The 21,402-nt window shown below is 38.2% G+C and overlaps 1 protein-coding gene across 1 annotated transcript in view; it reads right to left on the reverse strand.

Annotated features, from left to right (window-relative positions):
• The window catches only part of nfxl1 (nuclear transcription factor, X-box binding-like 1), a 62,178-nt gene that overhangs the window by 28,243 nt on the left and 12,533 nt on the right, over positions 1-21,402 (reverse strand). Inside the window, exons 5-15 of the mRNA XM_042341751.1 lie at positions 20,979-21,157; positions 20,733-20,894; positions 18,189-18,289; positions 17,772-17,886; positions 15,924-16,048; positions 15,583-15,705; positions 12,010-12,100; positions 9,560-9,680; positions 8,299-8,458; positions 6,310-6,401; positions 5,525-5,546 (exon numbers count right to left, since the gene is read on the reverse strand). Coding sequence (XP_042197685.1) covers positions 5,525-5,546; positions 6,310-6,401; positions 8,299-8,458; positions 9,560-9,680; positions 12,010-12,100; positions 15,583-15,705; positions 15,924-16,048; positions 17,772-17,886; positions 18,189-18,289; positions 20,733-20,894; positions 20,979-21,157 — 1,291 coding nt within the window. The remainder of the gene's footprint in view (positions 1-5,524; positions 5,547-6,309; positions 6,402-8,298; positions 8,459-9,559; positions 9,681-12,009; positions 12,101-15,582; positions 15,706-15,923; positions 16,049-17,771; positions 17,887-18,188; positions 18,290-20,732; positions 20,895-20,978; positions 21,158-21,402) is intronic.

Consider the following 21,402-nt stretch of genomic DNA (forward strand, 5'->3'; position numbering starts at 1 on the left):
TTTTAATGCAAGAGCCAGATAATTCACTGATACACACAGATACAGTGATGGGAAGATCATTCCAATCTCATCTCACATGCTCCATGCCTAGATAAAAAAAAATTAGAAGAAGCTTGGAAACTCTGATACATTTACCTCAACAAGGGAATTCTCTTTTTAATTGTTCCACTACTGATGAATCCCAACATCAAAGTTAAGACTGTATTGCTTCTGTACCGTTTACTCTAAGCACTTGGAATTATGACTATTTTCTGTAACTCCTATTCATAAACAGCAGATTAAAAACTGCCTTTCAGGATGACCGCAATGGGCTTGTGTTCTGCATTGCGAATGACAGGAACTCCTCAATCATCTCAAAGTCATGTTATTATTTCCCTAGTATTTCTAGGTTTCATATCAACTCCATACGCTCCAAACTCCAGCAGTATCCTATCCAGATATGGATAAGATCTGTGATGACGCAAGTGGTTCTCAGTTGAATATATCTGGGACCTCGAAACAAACCACAACTGGATTCTTGATCCTCAAAGCTTAACTAGTGCGCATAATTCTACAAATTGTATTGAAAACATATCATTCAAGGTATTTCATCTTATTGAAAATTATTCCTATTCAGCTTGAATTGGCAAAAACCACAGGCTCTAAATAGCTACTTCTTCAATGTTCCCCTTTTGACCCATTGCAGCAGTGTCATTGTGTTACTTATGTCACATTTACTCTTGTCTCATTAACTGGGGAGACAAAGTCAACACCAACATTTATCAATATAAAAATTTAGGTTTAATTTAGCAAGCATGAATGCACCAATGGAGTGTCCACTGCAATAACTCTTGCCTCAGAAATCTATAAAGGCACAATTCATTCCTGCAACATTGGCAGGTAAATATCACATTGATTTAGTTTCAATGACTTATTGTGTTTTCTTAGATGTCTTCACATACGCTACAGCTATAATTTAAGTAGTTTGTCATTATGTTTGGAAGATTTCAAAAGAATCATATTACTAGGGAAGAAAATGTGTGTGCACATACTCTATCATTAACTAAAATTTGCGCTTACATCACCCTGGACTCCAACTAAAGTCTCCTCACCTGGTTCTGATCTGATTAACCTCACTGCCCTCGCTCTTAAACTCGCTGAAATAGTGCACAATCTTGGCATCTGGTTTAATTACCCGTTCTCCTTTCTTCCTGAGAAGGCTAATCAATGCGACNAAAAACATTTTGAAAAAAAAGTGAAATAATAAGACTACCGATCAGCCTCACAGTAAAAAGGAAACCTATTCATGAATATAAAGTGAAAGAATTGAGTGGGAAGTGGATAAAAAAAAAATGTATGCCAGTTTAAAAAAGCAGTTTCTGCATACTTTACCAACGACTTTCATCCTTTGCTTGGATTCAAGCATTGGAACATACAGAGATGGAGTGGAAATAAACAGTGGCGTATACAATGAATGCCCAATAATGATCTCACTGTAAATCTTCTAGCAGGAATAGGCCAGCATGAATGAAAAAAATGTTTCATTTACAATGCTAAGCCTTTCTGTTTTTGTTTTACAGTTTTTTCAAAAAAAAATGGCTCGTGTAACTCAGATCCAAATACTATATCTGGTTGCAGGAGCACTTTTAATTTGCAGCAGTTTCTCCTTGCTGTCAGTTATTTTGAAGGTGATCGCTTGGGGAAGGTTTAACAGCAATAACCAATTTCAGCTCATTTACAACCTTGGGCTAATTTCCTTACTCCACATGCCTGATAATAATCCCTCAAGAAAAAAATATAAATAAACAAATAATTTGGTCACTCAATCCACAACTGTCCATTCCTGTGCGCAATTGGCTGCTGCGTTTCATCCACAAGTATGCAGTCTATTCACTTTACAGATATTCTGTGAAGCGCTTTGAAAAGCACTATAACAAATGCAAGAATTATTTATTATATTTATTACTGTACACTAAAGAATAGTGAAAGAAAGAAATATTTTTGGGGACTTGGGTGAACTTCTAATTCAAAAACATTTCACACACAATTTGCTTTAGCTCATACCTATGCATAAATAAAATGTATCTGAATAAACATATCTTACAGACCAAACAAATTTGTTCTTTTCTATCGCTAAGAAGATTTCAAAGTCTCTAGTATAGATGGTTTTGACATTTTTGAACAAAACCCCAGTTATAGATCTCACACTGAGAATTCAAAAGGACATTTTACAATAACTGAATGACTGACCTTTGCTTAATCAAAGCATGTACAAAATATCACACATCACATCTACTGGGCTGTCTACTAGAAGCTGTCTGCTGCAAATGCAAACAAAGGGACTCCTTTTAAACCTTTTCGTGGACATTTTAGAGATTGTACAAGTTTGCAAAGTCAGATATTTCCTTGGAGTTCAACAATCTGTGCGTTAAAAAGAAATCGGAACAGTTCTGGTATTATCAAATCAAGGGAAAGTTAACAGAAGGTCCAGCATCTAGATTCTGAAAATACTAGGTTTAAATAAGAAAACCTCTCTCAAAGGAACAACATTTTCTGCTTTGAAGCAAAATAAAATACAAAATGCATTTATTCTCAATGAAGTTCCTATCAATCTTCTCCCCAGAGGTCCTCCTAATGATATTGACAATCAATCTCCAGCACAAAATATCTGGGTACAAGCATTGGATTTCAAGCCAACCCATATCACCCCTGTCCCAACACTAAAAAATTGTAATATTGTCAGAGAAATGTTTTCGCAATGTTCCTTTTTCTCTTCTCACATTAAGCTAAAGGCTTGTGTCACAAAGGTGGCTGTGACAAAGGCAATCAGCTCTCAGGTATTTAGCAGTGTTCTTCTGCAAACAGCTAAGTTAACTTGCTCTTGAATATCCCTCACCGCAAAACTTCATACATCTCAAACACTGGAAATTTGCTCTTTTTAGAGTGAATGCAAAAGACCGCATTAAGTTTGTACTATTTTGTGCATAAACTGTAAAATGTAGACTAAAATTCATGTGTAAGCAAAAACTACGCAACTGATTCAAATTCCGGTTTCTTTTTAAAAAAAATAAAGCTCTGTAATGTCACAAGGGCTTTTATTTTGATAAACTAGCCCCAATCAAATATAGGAGCCAGGAATGAACACTGGCTCATTTCTATGGGGTGTTGCAATCAAACATATATTATATTAATTAATTATATATTGATTGATTAATTAATTGAATTCCCCTTTAAAATGGTCCTTTGTGGGACATTGCAGTGTGGAAATTGGTGGCTGAAGTCACCCATAAAATACAGTTACTACACTTTACAGTGAATGCTAGGAAGCGCTTTGAGACAACCTCCTGATGTGAAAGGTACTATATGAAATGTAAAGATTAGTAATATTTATCAAAGCATTTTAAAAAGATTTTTTAGTATTGGAACATGAAATCCCATTCTGTAGATTCCAGAATATAAGATTACATGATAAATCAACATCCATTTGTGCACGCCATGCAGCAAGTTCTATCCTCAGGATTATGTACATTTTGCGACTAGATCCAAGTAAATAACTAACAACATTCTTGACTGCAAATAAAGTCTCCAACTAAACAACAACAGTTGGTTACAGCTATCCAATTACTATCATTATCTCAATATTAAGACCCATTGGATAAGCTATTTTATTTTAAGCCATATTGTTCAAAACTGGAGTAAAACTTGGGGAAAAATACCTTCCTTAGTATTCTAACTAAGGACATGTGTGATTTATGTCATTTGCCCGCACTATCTAGGGATATAAATTCTACAAGCTATTCAGCCAATCATAGGTTTCTCTACATAGCTATTCTGACATGCATACAACGTCAAAGGAATGTGATTTGATACTCCAGCTGAAAAAAAACATTAGCTTGGGTATGCAAAATAACTACAATCAAACAAACCTGGAATTTAAGCTAAACAAAGCTGCTCTAAAATAACATAAAAGGTCAATGTATGAAACCCGAACAGTGGCCCTCTGCGTTCAGAACAATGACAAAATTAAATGCATCTACAAATAGGTGAGATGTGCTAAATATAAAATACTTTTCTCTGCTAATATATACACAAGTGATAACCCTCTTCTCCATGTTACAGATGAAAGAAACAAGAACTTTGAAACCACAAAAAACATTTAAAAAGGGACAGTTCGTATCCTCCTGGCAGTTTATGTACAAGCCAAATTCTAAGGACAGCCTGCAATGAAACTGTGCATTTGGATGAACTTTCGTTGGGGTTATCACTTTAATGTACCACCACAGGGATTTCAGCAAGTTAAACTTTCTCATGGTAACTAGGGATAGGCAACAAATATTGTCAGAAAGTCTGTGGCACCCACAAATAATCTTTTATTTCATTTACTGCCTGTCAAATATCTCAAAGTGCTGTTAGGCTGGTTCGGCTGTAGGACTTGCACCTGAGTCAGAAGATCGTGCGTTTAAGCCCGATGCTGGGACTGTGAACTCACATAGTATAGGCTGACACTCCAGTGCAATACTGCATTCTTGGGAGGTCCCATTCCATGGACGAGAAATTAAACTAAGGCCCCTTCTGCCTGTTCTGGTGAACGTAAAGATCCCACGCCACTATTCAAAAAGAGTTTCTTGAGTCCTAGCCAACAACTCCAGATAAAAATTGGTCATTCATTACTGTGTGCAAACTGGCTACCCTAATTCATTGACACAGAGCACATAGAATAAAATAGGTTTCCTGCTCCACATTTCCATAATGTCAGGGCTGTACTTTTGGTCCCTGTGGTACAAAGGCAGTATCACAGTGAAGTGGGTTTTTCTTTATCTTTAAAGTGTACGACAGGTTAAAAAAAAACACAAAACCTACAAAATACTTATCGCAAAAGCTAAAGACATAGCTAAATCCAGGATAGAAAGTTTTTTTCATTGAGTAACACTTGTATAACTTTTTGCTAATCTTCTGCTGCTCAAATTTTAGCATGTTTTAATCCATGAAAGAATAATGTTTTGGTTTGGTCAACCGGATGTCTGACAATGCAGAAACTCATCGTTATGCTTGAGGATCCAAACCAGACTGAGAATTCGATGCAAGCCACCTAAGAATGAAAATTCCCTCGTCTAGAATGGAAAATTCTTACTGTGAGGGATTTGCACCTGATAAGATTGAAAAAAAACAATCACCAACAATTGTCTTGGAGCCAGAAGAGATATTAATAAGTGCAAAGAGCGGATAGAGCTCGTCACTACAATAGGTAGAGGGATAATTAAACAAGGTATAAGGTGTAACATAAATTAGTTTTTCCCTACTCAGCACTCATAATTTGAACTGAAAACCTTTGATTCATGCTGAAATGGCCCATTGATAGCAAAATAGTCCTGAAACATCTAAATGAAAAGATTGATGAATATTAATATTAAAGAATACATTAAAGAAGGACTATTCCAGGGTAATCAAAAGAAAACTAAAATCAGATTTCAAAACAGGAACCACACTCAATTTACCCAAACACCTACTTTAATGGCATATCGTTAATGATAGCTCTCTGACTCACCTCATGTTTTCCAAGGCAATACCTGTAAAACAAAACAGTGAACTCTACAGTGAAGATTTGAAGAATATTACAAATTATATTATAAACCACTTTTTATCCTTGGTTTAAATATTTCAAACAACTCTAAAAAATAAATACTATCCTAGACACTAGAGCAAAGAGCTATGGTGGAGCTAAGAGTTATGGGGTTAAAACATTGTTTAGCTTATCAAAAGAAAATCAAATTACAGTTTTGCTATCAAGCTAAGTTATTAGAAAGATCTATAGGAAAACAAAACTATGCATAAGGGGTAAGAATTAAAGCATTATCCCTCATCCTTCCTTGAATTATTGTTTGTGATTATAATCACAAACAATAACCCATGTTTAGTGATACACTATTATACTTTTGCGGTGCGATTACAACGTGCCTGGAGGCTACATTACATTGTCAGCTAGTTTTGAGTAACGAGGTCTAGGATATTTATACTTGGAATATTTAAAACTTTGAAAGGAAAGTACTTCCAGCAGTGTTATTATCACTACCAGTACATTTGAAAAATTCATCTGCGGTGTAATACTTTACCACATTGGTTAAAGCAAAATGTAACCTAAGTCCGGGGCAATGAAAGCCATTAAAAAAAAATTATATACACACTCATTGCAAAATAAAACATTTGTGAAAAATGTTTTATATATAAAGTAACGAGTCTTTAATGTAAAATGACTTTGTTTTACACTAGTTTTAAAAATAAACTGGAGAAATATTTAAATGTTAATCTAAGCATAACAGTAGCACTACATACGTGGGAATAGGCACCATACAGGGTGGGCAAGGTATCGCAGTTCGAATGAAAGCTGGTTCAGAACGTTGCTCCCATGGACCTGAAGGCTGGTGCTAAAAAAAAATTACTAAATTAAGTGTAGAATATAAAACATTTCACAATTTAAAATCTGAACTTTCAAAATCTTCTAGCAAAACATTTTGCAAGTTAAGTAAATCCAAGAATTTTAAAGGAACCTCTTCTGCTATGCGTTTTACAAACAATGAAAGTGGTGACAACCAATTTGAAAATCACAAACACATTCTTTCAAACAAATTCACATCTCATAGTAAAACTATATTTACTGCTTCCCATTGCTAAAAATGACCTAGGATTACGAACAACTATTAATAATAATAATAATCCTTGCATTTGATATAGCGCTTTTCACGTCAGGAGGACGTCCCAAAGCGCTTCACAGAACACACTGTAAAGTGAATTGACTGTATATTTGTGGGCGAACGCGGCAGCCAATTGCGCACAGCAATGTCCCACAAACAGTCGTAGATTGAAAATGACCAATTTATTATTGTTTTTGGTTTTGGAGGGATTATTATTAGGCTCTGTGTGGAGTAAGGAAACTTGCCCAAGGTTTCGCTCTGCCTGGAATTGAACTCAGGTCTCTCGCTTGCAAAGCGATTGCTCTAACCACTGAGCTACAGGACTCCACACTCCTGAAAGCCTAAAACTTTCTGATGTAGAAAGTAGTGAGTAATACATTCTCTTTTCTATACAAGTTATTACTCAAATGCCTCCTTTAATGGTTCTTAAACATAGCTTTTTTTCACATAAACATTTTCTTTCCATTTCAGATAAGTTTGCGTTACATGAGTTAGGTGTGAGAAAGAGAGTAATATGTATTAAACAACAACAAATTACATTTGCATAGCGCCTTTCACGGCAAGAGGATGTCCCTTGACAAAGCAGATTTGGGCTGGTAGCTGATAGAATATATGAGGGAAATGTGAATAGAGGGGTATGGGAGAAGGGACTAAGTGAGGTCAAGACCCATGTGTGGAGTCCTGTAGCTCAGTGGTTAGAGCACTCGCTTTGCAAGCGAGAGACCTGAGTTCAATTCCAGGCAGGTCAGGGCGAAACCTTGGGCAAGTTTCCTTACTCCACACAGAGCCTAATAATATTCCCTCCAAAAAACAAAACAATAATAAATTGGTCATTTTCAATCCATGACTGTTTGTGGGACACTGCTGTGCGCAATTGGCTGCCGCGTTCGCCCACAAATATACAGTCAATTCACTTTACAGCATATTCTGTGAAGCGCTTTGGGACATCTAGAAGACGTGAAAAGAACTATATCAAATGCAAGGATTATTATTATTATTATGTGGAGTATAAACACCAAAAGGACTAGCTGGGTTTCAGTGCAGTACAATCCATGTAATTCTATGCAACACTGGCATAGGACAAGACCTGATTGGAACAGACAGTCCATAAGACTTTTGCAAGAAGTAACCAGTTAACAGGACTGATCTTTGTAAACTTTTGATCTTACAGATGCCATTTTCCTGGAAGTATGGAAAAGGACAAGTTTAAGGTTTGGGTGGAAGTACAAGATGATATTAAATATTACTAGTTTTGTTTCTAACTTGAACTTTATACAAATAGATTGCTTCTAATTGAATTAAGCAAACCAATAATGGAATAAATATTTGTTCAACATGTTGAACAGTTAGTCATGACCTACAACCACAATGACCAAATGAGAAACTATTTGGAATTGAAAAGCTATTAGCTCCCAAAGTTGTTCCAGAAGAAAATTTACATTGCACTGTTCTGCCAGACACATTGTTTTCCAGAGTCCAAATTAAAAGACACTGATAATGACTGAACAGCAAGGACATGTTATACTACACATGGAGGGATTCTTTTACAAACTAATCTCAGCTTTCCCTCAGAGTTACTACAAAAAATATGCATTAATATACCCAGTTTGACTGTGTATAAAATCCTTACTGAATTTGCTTGCTTGACTAGTACTTCATCATGACAAAGAGCAGGACAAAAGTGGACACACTTCTTCAATGTTTTCTGGCATGATTGCCTGCATGGAGGGCAAGGGCCAAAATGGCATCGATGTTTCTCTCTATTTGGATGATGGCACGTGGATGGATTTCTAGAAAAAAAAAGAAAATTGCAATTCGCTCAAGTTAAAATGGATTTGCCCATGTCTAGTATGTATATAGTTCAGCTGCAACTTACAGAAAGGAGCTTCACTTGGTGTCCTGGCTAACAATCTGAGAATAAATTGGTCATTCCCTTCATGGTTGTGCACAAAATTGACTACTTTGTTCACCAACAAAATACACAGCCACTAACATTCTACAGAAATTCCTGTGAAGCGCTTTAAAACATTGTAATGTGACAAGTCGCTTTCACAAAAATGAGGACTGTTATATTATGATGTGTGTATACATGAAAAATATAGATTTCGAGCAGTTAGTACAAAAAGTTACAAGAACTTTGTATTCTTAACTTAAGTATATAATGCTGATTCACAGAGTTTGAATTTAAGATCAAATGAGGAAAAGAAAATGAAATAAAGCTGATTATCAGGACAAAATAAAGCTAAAAAATTAGACTAATGAGTAGTAATACTACTAAAGGCCAATTAACTAAAACCCACCAGAAATAACACAAAAGGATTATAAAGTAACTTATCCATTTTTACCATTTTTTTTTAGTGATGTCAACCACAAAACAATTTTTAATCCAAAGTAAACTTTTAAAAACTGAATTTGGCAATGGTTATGTAATAGGGAGGGCGAGGGCTGGTCAAGCAGATTCAAGGAAGGTGAAGAATGAATGCATGAGCAACCACCTGCATTTATATAGTGCCCTTCATGTAGGATAACAAAGTACTTCACATAGACAGAATCAGATTCTGAGCAACAGAGGAGAAGGGAGATGGGTGTAAGAAGGATGACTGTTGGCACTGTTGCAGAGGTGTTTTTTAAGAGGGGTTTTAAAAACAGATTGACAAGGGTAGCGATTGTAGGCTAGAAGGAGGGTGTTCCTGAAGTCAGATAGCTCATTTGTATTTGGTTGAAAAGAGNAAAAAGTTTGCAATCAGAATTTACACATGCATGGAAAATATCTGGAGGTTACATAGCCAAAGAAACATTTTTTGTTGCAATATTATTTCGTAATTACAAAAAGGGTCATAAGATTATCATAAGCTCTTCTCTGATCATTACAATAAAATGATTAAACTGACCTGCAGTGCTCTTTACATTTCGGTGGTTTGGTCGTACGTTCTCTGCCACATGGTACAGTCAGAAGAGTTTTACTGCAATTGCATTTCACTTTCACTGTCTCTGGACATGGATAGCAACTGCCTAGTAAGTAGAGAGATAAATAAATCTTCTACGCAAGCTGTTAATTTTTTTTTACCACAGTCATATTTAGGGATGTTTTTTTTAAACCAATGAAGCAAGCGAGTTTATACCAGCATCATTAAACCTTGTAAAACTCTGTTGGAACTTTCCTTTTAGAGTCAGATAGAATCATGGACTCAAATGTATTTACTCCAATGTGTTTCGCACCACTGGACCTGTTACGCTAGAAGTAGATTTGTTTTCTCTCTTTAATCACAATACTTTCTTACAGCTTTAACAATGTTATTTAAACACAAATTTTGAAGTCAACAAAAACACACTCAAATGTGGTTCGTCTGCTAAACCTTCTGCAACATCAAAATACAGATGATATCAAGATGAAAGTCCATCTGTTGGCTGCACAGAACCTATGTTAAATGAACCAGGGCAATCTTAAGCTAATTTTCGGAAGGCGTGGGCTCATACCATAAAACTGCCTTGAATTCAGCTTTATTCTGTGGTGCTAACCTAACCTGGAAGTGCCTGTTTCTGACAAAGCCTCCAAAATATGGAAAATCTTTTTATTTTAAAAAAAGACACAACAGATCTTCATACACTCCATTTCTCTAGAGTACAAAAACTTCAACAATATTTGACTGCACTTATTTTCAATTTTAGACACAAGTGCAAGCCTTTCCCACTAGCTGCCCTGTCCCAACTTGATTTACACAAGCATGGGTGGGAGGGGGAGAGAATTTTTTTTAAAACACTCACTAGCATTCCGACTACTGCCAAGTCTATAAGTAGCTTTTAAATAAGGCACTGCAAGATAGGTTTGATTTGTTGAGTTCCAAATTCAATTAAAATAATGCAACTAAGATGTTGAAGGGTGGCAATAGACATTTTAAAGCACATTTCCCTCCCCTAGTATATTTTCGGGGAAGGGAAAGGAGTAATAATATATAAGAATCCATACAGTTGATATAGTGTCTTTCACATTGTTAAGTCTCAAAGCACTTCACAAGATTTTACTGTGAAGTGTAATTACTGTAGGCAAACATGGCAGCTAATTTGGGCACAATATTTCATGAAGCGAGTAACCAATTTTATTTGGTGGTTTATTGGACAGGATACTCCCTTGTCTTTTCACTACCTATCGAATAGTGCCCTCGGATCTTTAACATCCACCTGAACAGGCAGATGTTACCTTGGTTTAATGCCTCCAGCATTGCAGCAAACTCCTAGCACTACATGGGAGTGTCAGCCGAGATCGTGAGGTCCAAGCCCTTAAGTGTGACTTGAATAAAACCAGGCAGCCATGAGGTTCTTTTCAGGTTTTCAGACCTGCTAAGGTAGATCTTCCATAGGCTGTCTGCAAGTGGGATGGGGGAGGGGGGGAGATGGGGAAAATATATGAATTTATCCACCTCACTTGAGCATTTATTGATTTGTTTCTGCTCCTGAATGTCACTGTCGATTAGCACCAAGGAAATTGGAAATAGTTCTGTTATTCAAATAACTTTGAAAAGAAAACTCAATTACAGAATTTGTGTTCAGCATTCAGAAAACGAAGTTGCACAACATTTACAGTAGATATCATTTATTCACATTCGATTTACATAAAGGCCATCTACACTAAAGCTGTACAGGGTAAATTTTTCAAATTGAATAACCTTTTTCTCGCCTCACAATCAGATTAAGAAAACAAATGGAAGCAAAAGGACACTGCTTCAGAAATCAGTAGGAGAAAAGGTCACCGGAATTAACATTACTTTAAGAGATTGAACAAATAGGAATCGCAGGATAATTCCTTTTCGACAAATATAGTGTAGAAGTATGGAATTTAATATAATCATTTTTTTGCTGGAATTATCAGGCCAATCCACGAGAAAGTTCATTAAGGTACCAGATCAAATCTAAACAAGCAATTTAGTTTTGTTCTCCTTTCTTTGAAAATTCAAGATTTCTTCCAAAACAGCACTAGCTGTAATGGAGGAACTACAATCGAAGCAACTGTTTCCAAAAAGTAAAACTGAGGGTTAATGGCATTGTAGTTTAGAACTTTGATTTGTGAAAGAGTTGGTATGAATGCCAAAGATTCGTAATGTTTGGAACATTCAATCCTAGTCCAGGCATAATATTAAATCTTTCAGTAAAAGATTTTTTTAACAAGTTGCATTATCCATCGCCCTAAAGTTAACTAAATGAATTTGAAAAATTTACGGCATCCGTATAAAGAAAAATCATTTCTCACTGTCTCTCAAATGTCCAACGCTGTATGAATTTTTTAAAAAAATTCTGCTTCTTCATTAATTGAATTTAAAATAATTTATTCTAAAAATGTAGTTACCTCGGTGACAGGCTGACGGACACTTGTGGTTTCTACAACCAAGTGTTCGAACACAGCTCAGGTCACATGCAGGGCAGCTCCCAGAACAGCACTAAAAGTAAAGAACAATGAAGGATTATTCAGTCTCTGTCCTGAAGCAGAAAATACTTCAAACCTAGTTGAATTAATTCATTTCAACTTCAAAGTAGATATCAATCAACCTTGGTTTTAAACAAAAAATACAAATTGATCTTGAATGCTCCAATTTCTATTCACAGAATTAACTTCAGAACTAATGTGGCACTGTGACTCCATTACAAAAACCTACTACATATTGGTACACACTAGAATCCTTGCTATTTTCCCTTTCTGCAAAAGTCAGGAAATTCCAATCATTTAATAGTTGAAGTGAATCTTTATCCCACTTAGTAGATAGATAGATAGATCAGTGATTCCCATAACCATTTGCTTATGTACAAACATGTGGTTACTGTCCGATAGGTTGTTCATATATATACATATCCTCAACACATACTTGTGTGAATTCTGTATAGGAAATATGCAGACGACACAATTGACAGTACCTAGGAAGTCTGCAATTACCTCCTAATAGTCCAGGCACAAACCCTTAGTCAACCAACACAATTGTATAGCATTTAAGAGTCCAATTCAGAACAATTATTTTGTTTCTGACCACAAATAGAACCTGATCAATTCCAACGATTATTTTGTGACTTGACTGCACAGTAACATTGGATACAGAAAATAAACATCTATACTGGAGAGCACAGGCCAAAACTTTCAAGGTTCTAAAAAATATAAGTTGATGATGATAATATAAGTTGACAGATGGCAGTTTCCAAAATGTTAGAATGGGTGGATGTAACAGCAATAGGCAGTCATTCTGAAGAATAAAAAGGAAGGAATCACCTTCCTTTGATGAGCAGATTTGAAAATGAACACATTTCTAAGGAGATACAGAGAGAAAAGCGTTGGAATCTATGAGAGGCTGAGGAGACAGNAAAAAGGAAGGAGAAAGTCTGGAAGCATATTTCTTGGGGATAATACAGTATCATTATCAAAGAAGAGTCTAGAGAATGGAGGTTCCAACAGATATGACAGGAATAAAACTTTGTCAGTCATAACAATACCACTGAATGGGACAGCTTCCTTCACTTCCCTTAACTCCTCAATCCCTCTTGCCACCGCCCCAATCCCACCTCCGTCTCCTACCTCCCCAGGAAAAAAATCTCCCACCCCCTCCCTCTCCGCTGCCTTGGGAGTCATCTGAACTACTCCCCCACTTGGCTTCCTCCCGCAATGACCTATCCTCCTTGGTCACTCTCCTCCACAATTCCCTCTCCACCACTCTCGATGCCCTTGCTCCCCTCATTTCCCCAAACGTCTCCTACTCACGAAAGTCAACCTGGTACAGCAGCCACCTCCGCTCCCTTAAGGCACCGCTGACTGCACTTTGCTCAAATCCAACTTAACAGTCCATAGGCAGATCTGACTGGACCTTAACAAGTCCTACCACTCCGCCCTCACCTCTTCTAAAGCATTGTTCTACTCCAAGACAATCTTGGAGGCCAAGAACAACCCTAGACTCTTCTTCTCCATCACCACACCACTCCTCTGCCCACTCTCTCACACCTGGCCCTCTCATGCCTCGCCCATCCTCTCCTCTAACGCCAACTGTGAGGTGATGCTAAGCCAAAGTTGAGAGGATACCCTCAGCTGCCTCTGCCCTTCCATCAACTGCGCCCTCCCCACCTCCACCTCACACCCCGTCCCCTACCCATCCCTCCCTTCACACCTTCAAACCTGACTCCCACTCCTCTCTCATCACCACTATAACCCATATGAAACCGACCACCAGCTCCCTCGACCCCAGCCCTCTCCTTATCTCCCAGCTCCACCTCATTGCCCTCTACTCAGATATCATAAACCTCCCCCTGTTCAATGACACTGCTTTAAAAACGGTCATCATTACTCTATCCTTAAAAAACCCTCCTTGGCTCCATCCCTGCTCTCCAACCACCGCCCTATCTCCAATCTCCCTTTCCTTTCCAAGGACCTGCAACAAGTCATTGCTTTCCAGCTTTGATCTTTCCTCTCCCACCACTGGCTTTACGAACCCCTCCAATCAGGTTTCTGTGCCGCCCACAGCACAGAAACAGATTTGGTCAAAGTGGCAAATAACATTCTGTCCATCTGCCACCAAGGCTCGCTCTGCTTCCTCGTCCTCCTTGATCTCTCTGCTGCCTTCGATACTATTGATTACTCTATCCTCATCCACCGCCTCTCCTCTCACCTCAACCTTCACGGCTCTGTCCTTGACTGGTTCAGATCGTACCTCTCACACAGTATCCACTTCATCTCCACAAACGGTTTCTCCTCCAGCCCCTGCACTGTCTCGTGCGGTGTTCATCAGGGCTCTGTCCTGGGTCCCCTCCTCTTCAATATCTAAATGCTCCCTCTTGATGACATCATCCGCAAACATGGGGTCAACTTCCATATGTATGCGGATACCACCAACTGTACCTCTCTGCCTCCACCCTGGACTCCAGGACCACTGCTGTGCTGACAGAATGTCTGTTAGACATCAAGTCCTGGATGAGAGTTAACTTTCTTCAGTTGAACGTCAACAAGACCGAGGCTCTCCTGATTGGTTCCTGGCAGCGTCTCCTCACCTCAGGCGCTGACAGCATCACCATCCATGGTTGCACACTCCACATTGCTAAACCAGTCCAGAACCTTGGCGTCTTGTTTGACCCTCAACTATTCTTTCTACTCCACATCTGTGCCATGACCCGCTCTGGCTTCCCCCACCTCCGCAACATCACCCGGCTCTGCCACCGTCTCACACCGCAAACCCTCAAACTCGCATTAAGCCTTCCCAACTCCTCCCTCCATAGGCTGCAGATCATCCAGAACTGGTCGTCAACTTCAAAGCCCTCCATGGTCTCGCTCCCCCTTACCTCTGGGACCTCCTAACACCCTATCATCCTGCTCGTTCCCTCAGCTCAGTGGGCTCTGTCCTGCTTCACATCCCCTACCTCGCCTGCCCCATCATTGGCGGGTGGGCCTTCAGTCACTCTGCCCCCACCCTTTGGAATTTCATCCTGCAGTCCCTCCGCCTCGCCCCCTCCCTTGCTTCCTTCAAGACCCGTCTCAAGACCCTTCTCTTCAACCGTGCCTTTGATCACCCTCCTTCCCCCCTGCCCTCCACCTTCCCCGATCCCGACCCCCAGTTCGGGTCCGAAATACTGACTGTCCAGAGCCTTGAGACGTTAAAGGTGCTATACAAATGTAATTTTGTTGTTATTGTAAGAAGCAACGACAGCAGTGACCAGATGACCTAGAAATTAGACTTCTTTTTAAAGCTGGAATCTATGGTCAGTCTGTAATCTAAGCAAGGCAGTGGTATCCTATTCAGTGTTTTTGTTTATAGTTCAATAAAACAGAATTTAGCCATATGATATTAAGACACAAATTACAACTTTTTTTAATCAAATATTACGGCTATAAAATAGGCCAGTTCTAAAGGTGGTAAAAGTATTTTTTTCAAAAAGAAAATCTCTTGCCCCTTACCTTCCTCTTGCACTGATGTCTTTGGCAATCCCGTAATTTGGTACATTTTGTTTCACACAGGTACTGTTTGTGGCATGGCATGCATTTTGTGTGCTTCCCACAGCGACACTGCTTTTCTACATCCTGGAAATAAAACACACTAACAGTCAATAAAACAAGTTTCCCTTTCTTTGTACAGAAAGTCTGACTGCATTTTTTAGGATGTAAAACCTAATCCCAGCATTAGAAAGGAAGGACATTACTGAAGCTCAGGGGACTTCTAAACTCATGTAAAATCTCACAGATTTCCACGAATGTCCACCTGGACAAAGAAATATTAAAAATATTGTCTGTCTTCTCACCTGTCGGCAGGTCTCACAAGTGCCTCTGTGGCAGCGCATTGAACATCTATGAAGGCCACACTCAAGTGGTTTATCACAAGTGTCACCACAGGTTGGTATATCCTCTGTGCAAGGCAGTGTATATTCTGAACAATAAATAAAACACCATTTTAATTTGCAAAGAAAGGTTGTTGTTCCATTGAACAGAACATAAATAAATACAACTTAACTGGAGAATACTGACAACAATCACTGCAGTCCACAACGTACTATTTATGCATCCCCTGAAAAAACATTGGTGTTATTCATAGAATGGAAGTGTGCGGAAGGTGCTCTAAAGTTGAAGAATGAAAACAACCCTACAGGTAGGTAGTTAGATGGGCAATTCCGAACATCCTCCACAGACTGAGTTGTCTAGGCAGGATGATCTTGCCTACACATATTGGAATTATATTTTTAATTTTTTTACCTTGATGATTACACACCATAATATAAATATTAATTTGATTAATTTAAATAATAATCTTGCATTTGATATAGGCAGATGAAACACTTAAACATTCATTTAAAATAAAGATAATTCATAAATTATATTATATTGAGAATAAGAGGTAGAAAACAGTTAAAAGGGACATAGATTCCTTCAAATGTTTTTGGAAGAACATTACTTCTGCATTTGGAAATATGGTATAATCTACTGAAAAGGTGAGAAAACTAATCTGTAATACACTTTCTTGCAGGAATCTTGGTAGACTACAGAGCTTTTACTATACAAATGTTTGAACTGCAACATAAGGGAAGGCTCGTGTGATTGCAGTCTCCCATTTAACCCTACTGTAAACAGTTTAAAATGGCAAATATTTAATGTCTGCAAATATTTGTGCTTCCTCGGTAACTGGTCACGAAGAGCTAATTAATAAAATGTTAGGCAGATAAGTAATTGTGAATAGTGAGCTTTATTTCACGCCACGATTCAGTCATTAGTTTTCCTTTTCCAGGCTGTTACCGTCATCCAATCTGTCCTAGTTTTAGAATTTCAGTGGTTTGTTTCAAAAATGTCAAAGTTACCTTTATTTTAAAAACTTGCTTGTCAGTTTTCTCCCCTCCTGTCCTAAAGGTGTGGATTCCTTTTTCATCTATTGGAGCACAATTCTACAAGTAACCGTCCAGCACCTCAAAGTAGCCCATTATTTATACAAACCTCGACAGCAAGGTTCAGCCAGCTATTTGCCCACAAAGGACCTCCAGATGAGTCACATCTACAGCACAAGATTCAATGATGATCATGAATGGGGAACATAGCTGCTTTATTCATTCCCTAATCTGATGTGCTGAGGAAAGCCTCAGTAAAACTGTTAGTGAGATCAATTAAATTGGGTCAGACCAGCAGATAAACCTTGGTGCAGAACTCAGGCACTCAATGACCTTTGCATAAAATGTGCTGAGTCAGGATGAGATCAATATATGTTTATAAATTATGAGGGAAAAAAATCCAAGAAAACAAAATGCTTAAAAATCAGCCGCAACAACTTTCATTTATAGATCACCTTTCATGTAGGATAACATCTTGGGTGTGCAGTAGAAACATAGGGCCAAGCAGGGAAGAGAGGAAGGGAGGTTGATCATAGGTGTGGTTGAAGAAATATGCTTCAAGACACGCAAGAGAGATGGGGGGAGTGAGACAGAGGGGTAGGAGGAGGGTTTGCCCTCCAGTAAAGACATCATGACAAGGATCACAAAATAACATTCACGTAACATGCTAAAATGTGCAACCAAGTGTCAAAAGCCACCTAAAGTAGTTTGACATCATATCAGTTAACTTCCTCAATCCCAATGCATCAACTTTACATTTAAAATGAATATACATACTTGATTTTCCACAGGGACAAGCCCTGTATCCTGATCGAGGACAATTTCCACAAAGGCCTGTGTGGCAGATCATTTCACATGTATGATTACCACAAGACAGTGTTTTTCCACACACCTAAACAGAAATAATTTGAAAATGGATTATTGATAAGTTAAAATTTAAAACAAAACACAGAAGCTAGCTATACCCTTTAACATGGAAGTATTGAAATATACAAGTGAAAACAGTGAAATCCACTTTGGTGCGGTCCCAGGTATAAAATTATATTAAAAATACAATATTTCCTTCCAAGATTGAAACAATTTAATGTCTGTCCATTCTGCACACCCCTCTCCTTGTACATTACACACTTTCCAACAGATTTCAAAGGAAATGGTGGTTCTTTAATGAACTAAATTAACTTAAATGTGTCTTACCTGTTCACATTGCCATTGTGGACTAGCACACAAGCGCTCAGTTGTTCTTTTGCCACAAAGACACTTTTGTTTACTGACACGAGGACAGGCTTGGCAATCACCTAAAATGTACAGAAGTTATGAATAGTAAGAACAATCCTGAGTTCAATCATTATACAATGCTCAGAGGATAACTATTGAACACTTTCCATCACAAAAAGTGTGATGATACTGCAATATCACAATAGTAATAAAATAGTAATAAACATGTAATCCATTAATACCAGGAAGTCCTAACTTCTTACTTAGGCACCTCAATTATTGTATTCATAAAATTATCCTTCCCAAATGACAAGAGTAACCACAATTCCAACCACTTCACAAAAGGTATCTGTTATAAAAAACAGTATTCAAAGGAATAGTTAAGAGCGTTGTATAATTTAAATATAGATATCAGAGCACCTCCATTCAACTCCTACCAATTATCTCAAAGTCAGTTTGCAATAATTAGCATATAAATTATTTAAGATATAATAGACAATAAAGAGAATATTAATTATTGACAAACATTTCTAGTCCCTGAAAGCATACTGTTTTCTGGATGGGTAATGCAAAAACAAGAAAGTTGCAGGCGTATAAATGAATACAAAGTTTTTATGAAATGGGGTTTTGGAGAAAATAAGCAGTGATTTAGTAGACTTTTCTTCCACTTGGGATCCAGATTTAAATCCACCAGGACTGATAAAATGAACGATTTTTCTGTTGGCTGTAAGGTTGTCACACAAGCCGAGTTTACGCAGTCACAAATCTCCAATTGGGCATGGTTCCACAATACACAAATAATCAGACTTAAAACACACAAATTTAAACTCAATGACTGCACAAAGGTTTCAGTAATTGCCAAACCAGAGCAGTCACACTGTATGAGTGCAGTCAGTAAACTTCAGTTTGGCAAGAAGACAATTTTCTTGCCAAAATGAAGTGGTTTATCTGTAACACGAGTGTCTCATTTCAACAGATTGAGGATGTTTTGGAGGGAAAAGCAGAAACAAAATAAACCTTAACAGGACATAATATTTCTGCATGTACACTTCTAAGTAAATGTTGTAAGGACAGGTGAGGGGTGCAGCAAGTTACCACATTTCCCTTTCACCTCCATGACCTGGATTCAGATCTATCCCAGATTAATGAAGTGAAAGGATTCCCTTGTTATTCTACTCCACAGCACTGGGATCCTTGCTATCATGAGCCCAACAACAACAAAAAAAATCACAATACTGAAGGAGCAGTCTTCTTTGAAATGCAGCTATATCTAAAATTTACAATTGCTTTATTAAGCAGGAATTACACTGCAAATCGCACGAAAAAATTGCTGAAGGACTTTTAAAGAATTAAAATAGCTGTCTTTGGGTGATTTGGAACTCCTCTCTAAAATACGTCAGGATTTTCAACAAGGCTGTCTTACCATATCCACCTATTCTAATTGGGAGAGATGTTCGCTTTTCAAACAGATTAAGTGATTCTTCTCAGGGTTTTGAAGGGCAATTTCAGGACAAACGCTGGGAAGTATTTCTTCGCAAAAGAGGGCAATCAACAACTGGAAGGGTTACCACGAAGAATGGTAGAGGCTAGAACACTGAACCAAAGACAAAGGATATAATGGAAAGAACAACAACAAAATTACATTGTATAGCGCCTTTCACGTCAGGAGGAAGTCCCAAGGTGCTGGACAGTCAAGAGTTTCAGATGCGAGCTGGGGTTCGGTTTCGGGGAGGGTGGAAAGCAGGGTGATCGAAAGAAGGTAGAATGGTGGAATTACATAAGAGTAATACGGCAGAGAAAAAGGCTCTTTGGTTCAACTAGTTTGTGCTGGCATTCTACAAGGATACTTGCATTCTTCATCTCTGAGAAATAGCCTTCATGGGTGATGTTCTGTGCGCCAGTAAGTTCAATACTTTGTCATATCCTATTAATGGGATTTCCCTTTGTAAGAGCACATTATCAATGAATGATCTACTGTTCTACACACTCTTCAATCATATTTCGGGACAACCAAAGTGGTACTAACAACATTCATAGAATCCTGCTTGACTGTGAAATTTGCCTCCAGTAGGAAAGGTAACACAAAGAACTAAAATAATGACTTGACATCCAAGTCCCAACAAGGACAGTAGGGAGTTGCCTGGATATCAATACCATCATTTATTTCTCCTCTGCCTATTTTAAATGAAAAAGTTTGACTCCTCCCATTCCCTCCCTTGCTCCTCTGATTGACCGCACAACTCCAGCTACTTGGGACTGGCTGGAGTCCGCTGTCAATCACAATTTGACTCCTTCCATCTACATTCCAGAGTCCCTTGAGGCTGAAGGCTCGACTCACAGAAGACCCGAGTGAGTACATTCAGCGCCGACTAGTGCGGCATTTTTCCTAGATTAACAGGCATATTTAAAACAGGTAAGACTACAAATGAATCGGGACTAGGCGTTTTGGTTTACCGACGCATCCGGGGGTAACCGACGTCCAGCAAAAGCAGATTCCACCTTATTTAGATTTGAAGCACCAACCTGGATGACATGAGTTTTCACACTTGTGCTGTCCGCAAGATAAAAGTCGTCCACAATACTGCTGACAGGACCATCCCTTAGCACTGCATCGCCGGGCCACTGGTTTAGCCTTTTCACAATAGCAGGTTACAGAGACCATCTTTGGACATGGTGGGCAAGGACCTAAATCACAAACACTTCTTTAGTTACGTGGCACAAGGTTTGAATCATGCAAAACTGTGAAAGCAATTCTAAATATCACTTTACCAGGATGACATAAAAGAAGACACTTATGTCCACATAAAGGCTTGAATTCCTTGTCACAAACTTGGCCACAGGAATGAGGTACAAGCCACGGATCAGGTGGGGGATCCTCCACTTTTCCACAGTAACAATAACATCTGGTTGGAGTTTGAGATGGTTTGTACTCATGCCTACATTTAGGGCTAAACAGGAAACAGAATTTCATTGAAACGAATACTGAAAAATGTACAACATTTTGTTTGGCGTCATGCAATTTAAAAAAAATTGACTTCATCTAATAAATTATATCCTGTATTACAACAAGCAACAGTGATGTAGAGTTTAGAGAACTGGGAAACTTAAAGGACTAATTATAAACAGGAAACAAATCTAATGAGCTATTTAACAAAACCACAGATTTGATGAACGCTATTTATATGATTTTCAG

The sequence above is a fragment of the Callorhinchus milii genome, unplaced genomic scaffold (genome assembly GCF_018977255.1).
Source record: "Callorhinchus milii isolate IMCB2004 unplaced genomic scaffold, IMCB_Cmil_1.0 Scaffold1, whole genome shotgun sequence".
Lineage (NCBI taxonomy): Eukaryota > Metazoa > Chordata > Chondrichthyes > Chimaeriformes > Callorhinchidae > Callorhinchus > Callorhinchus milii.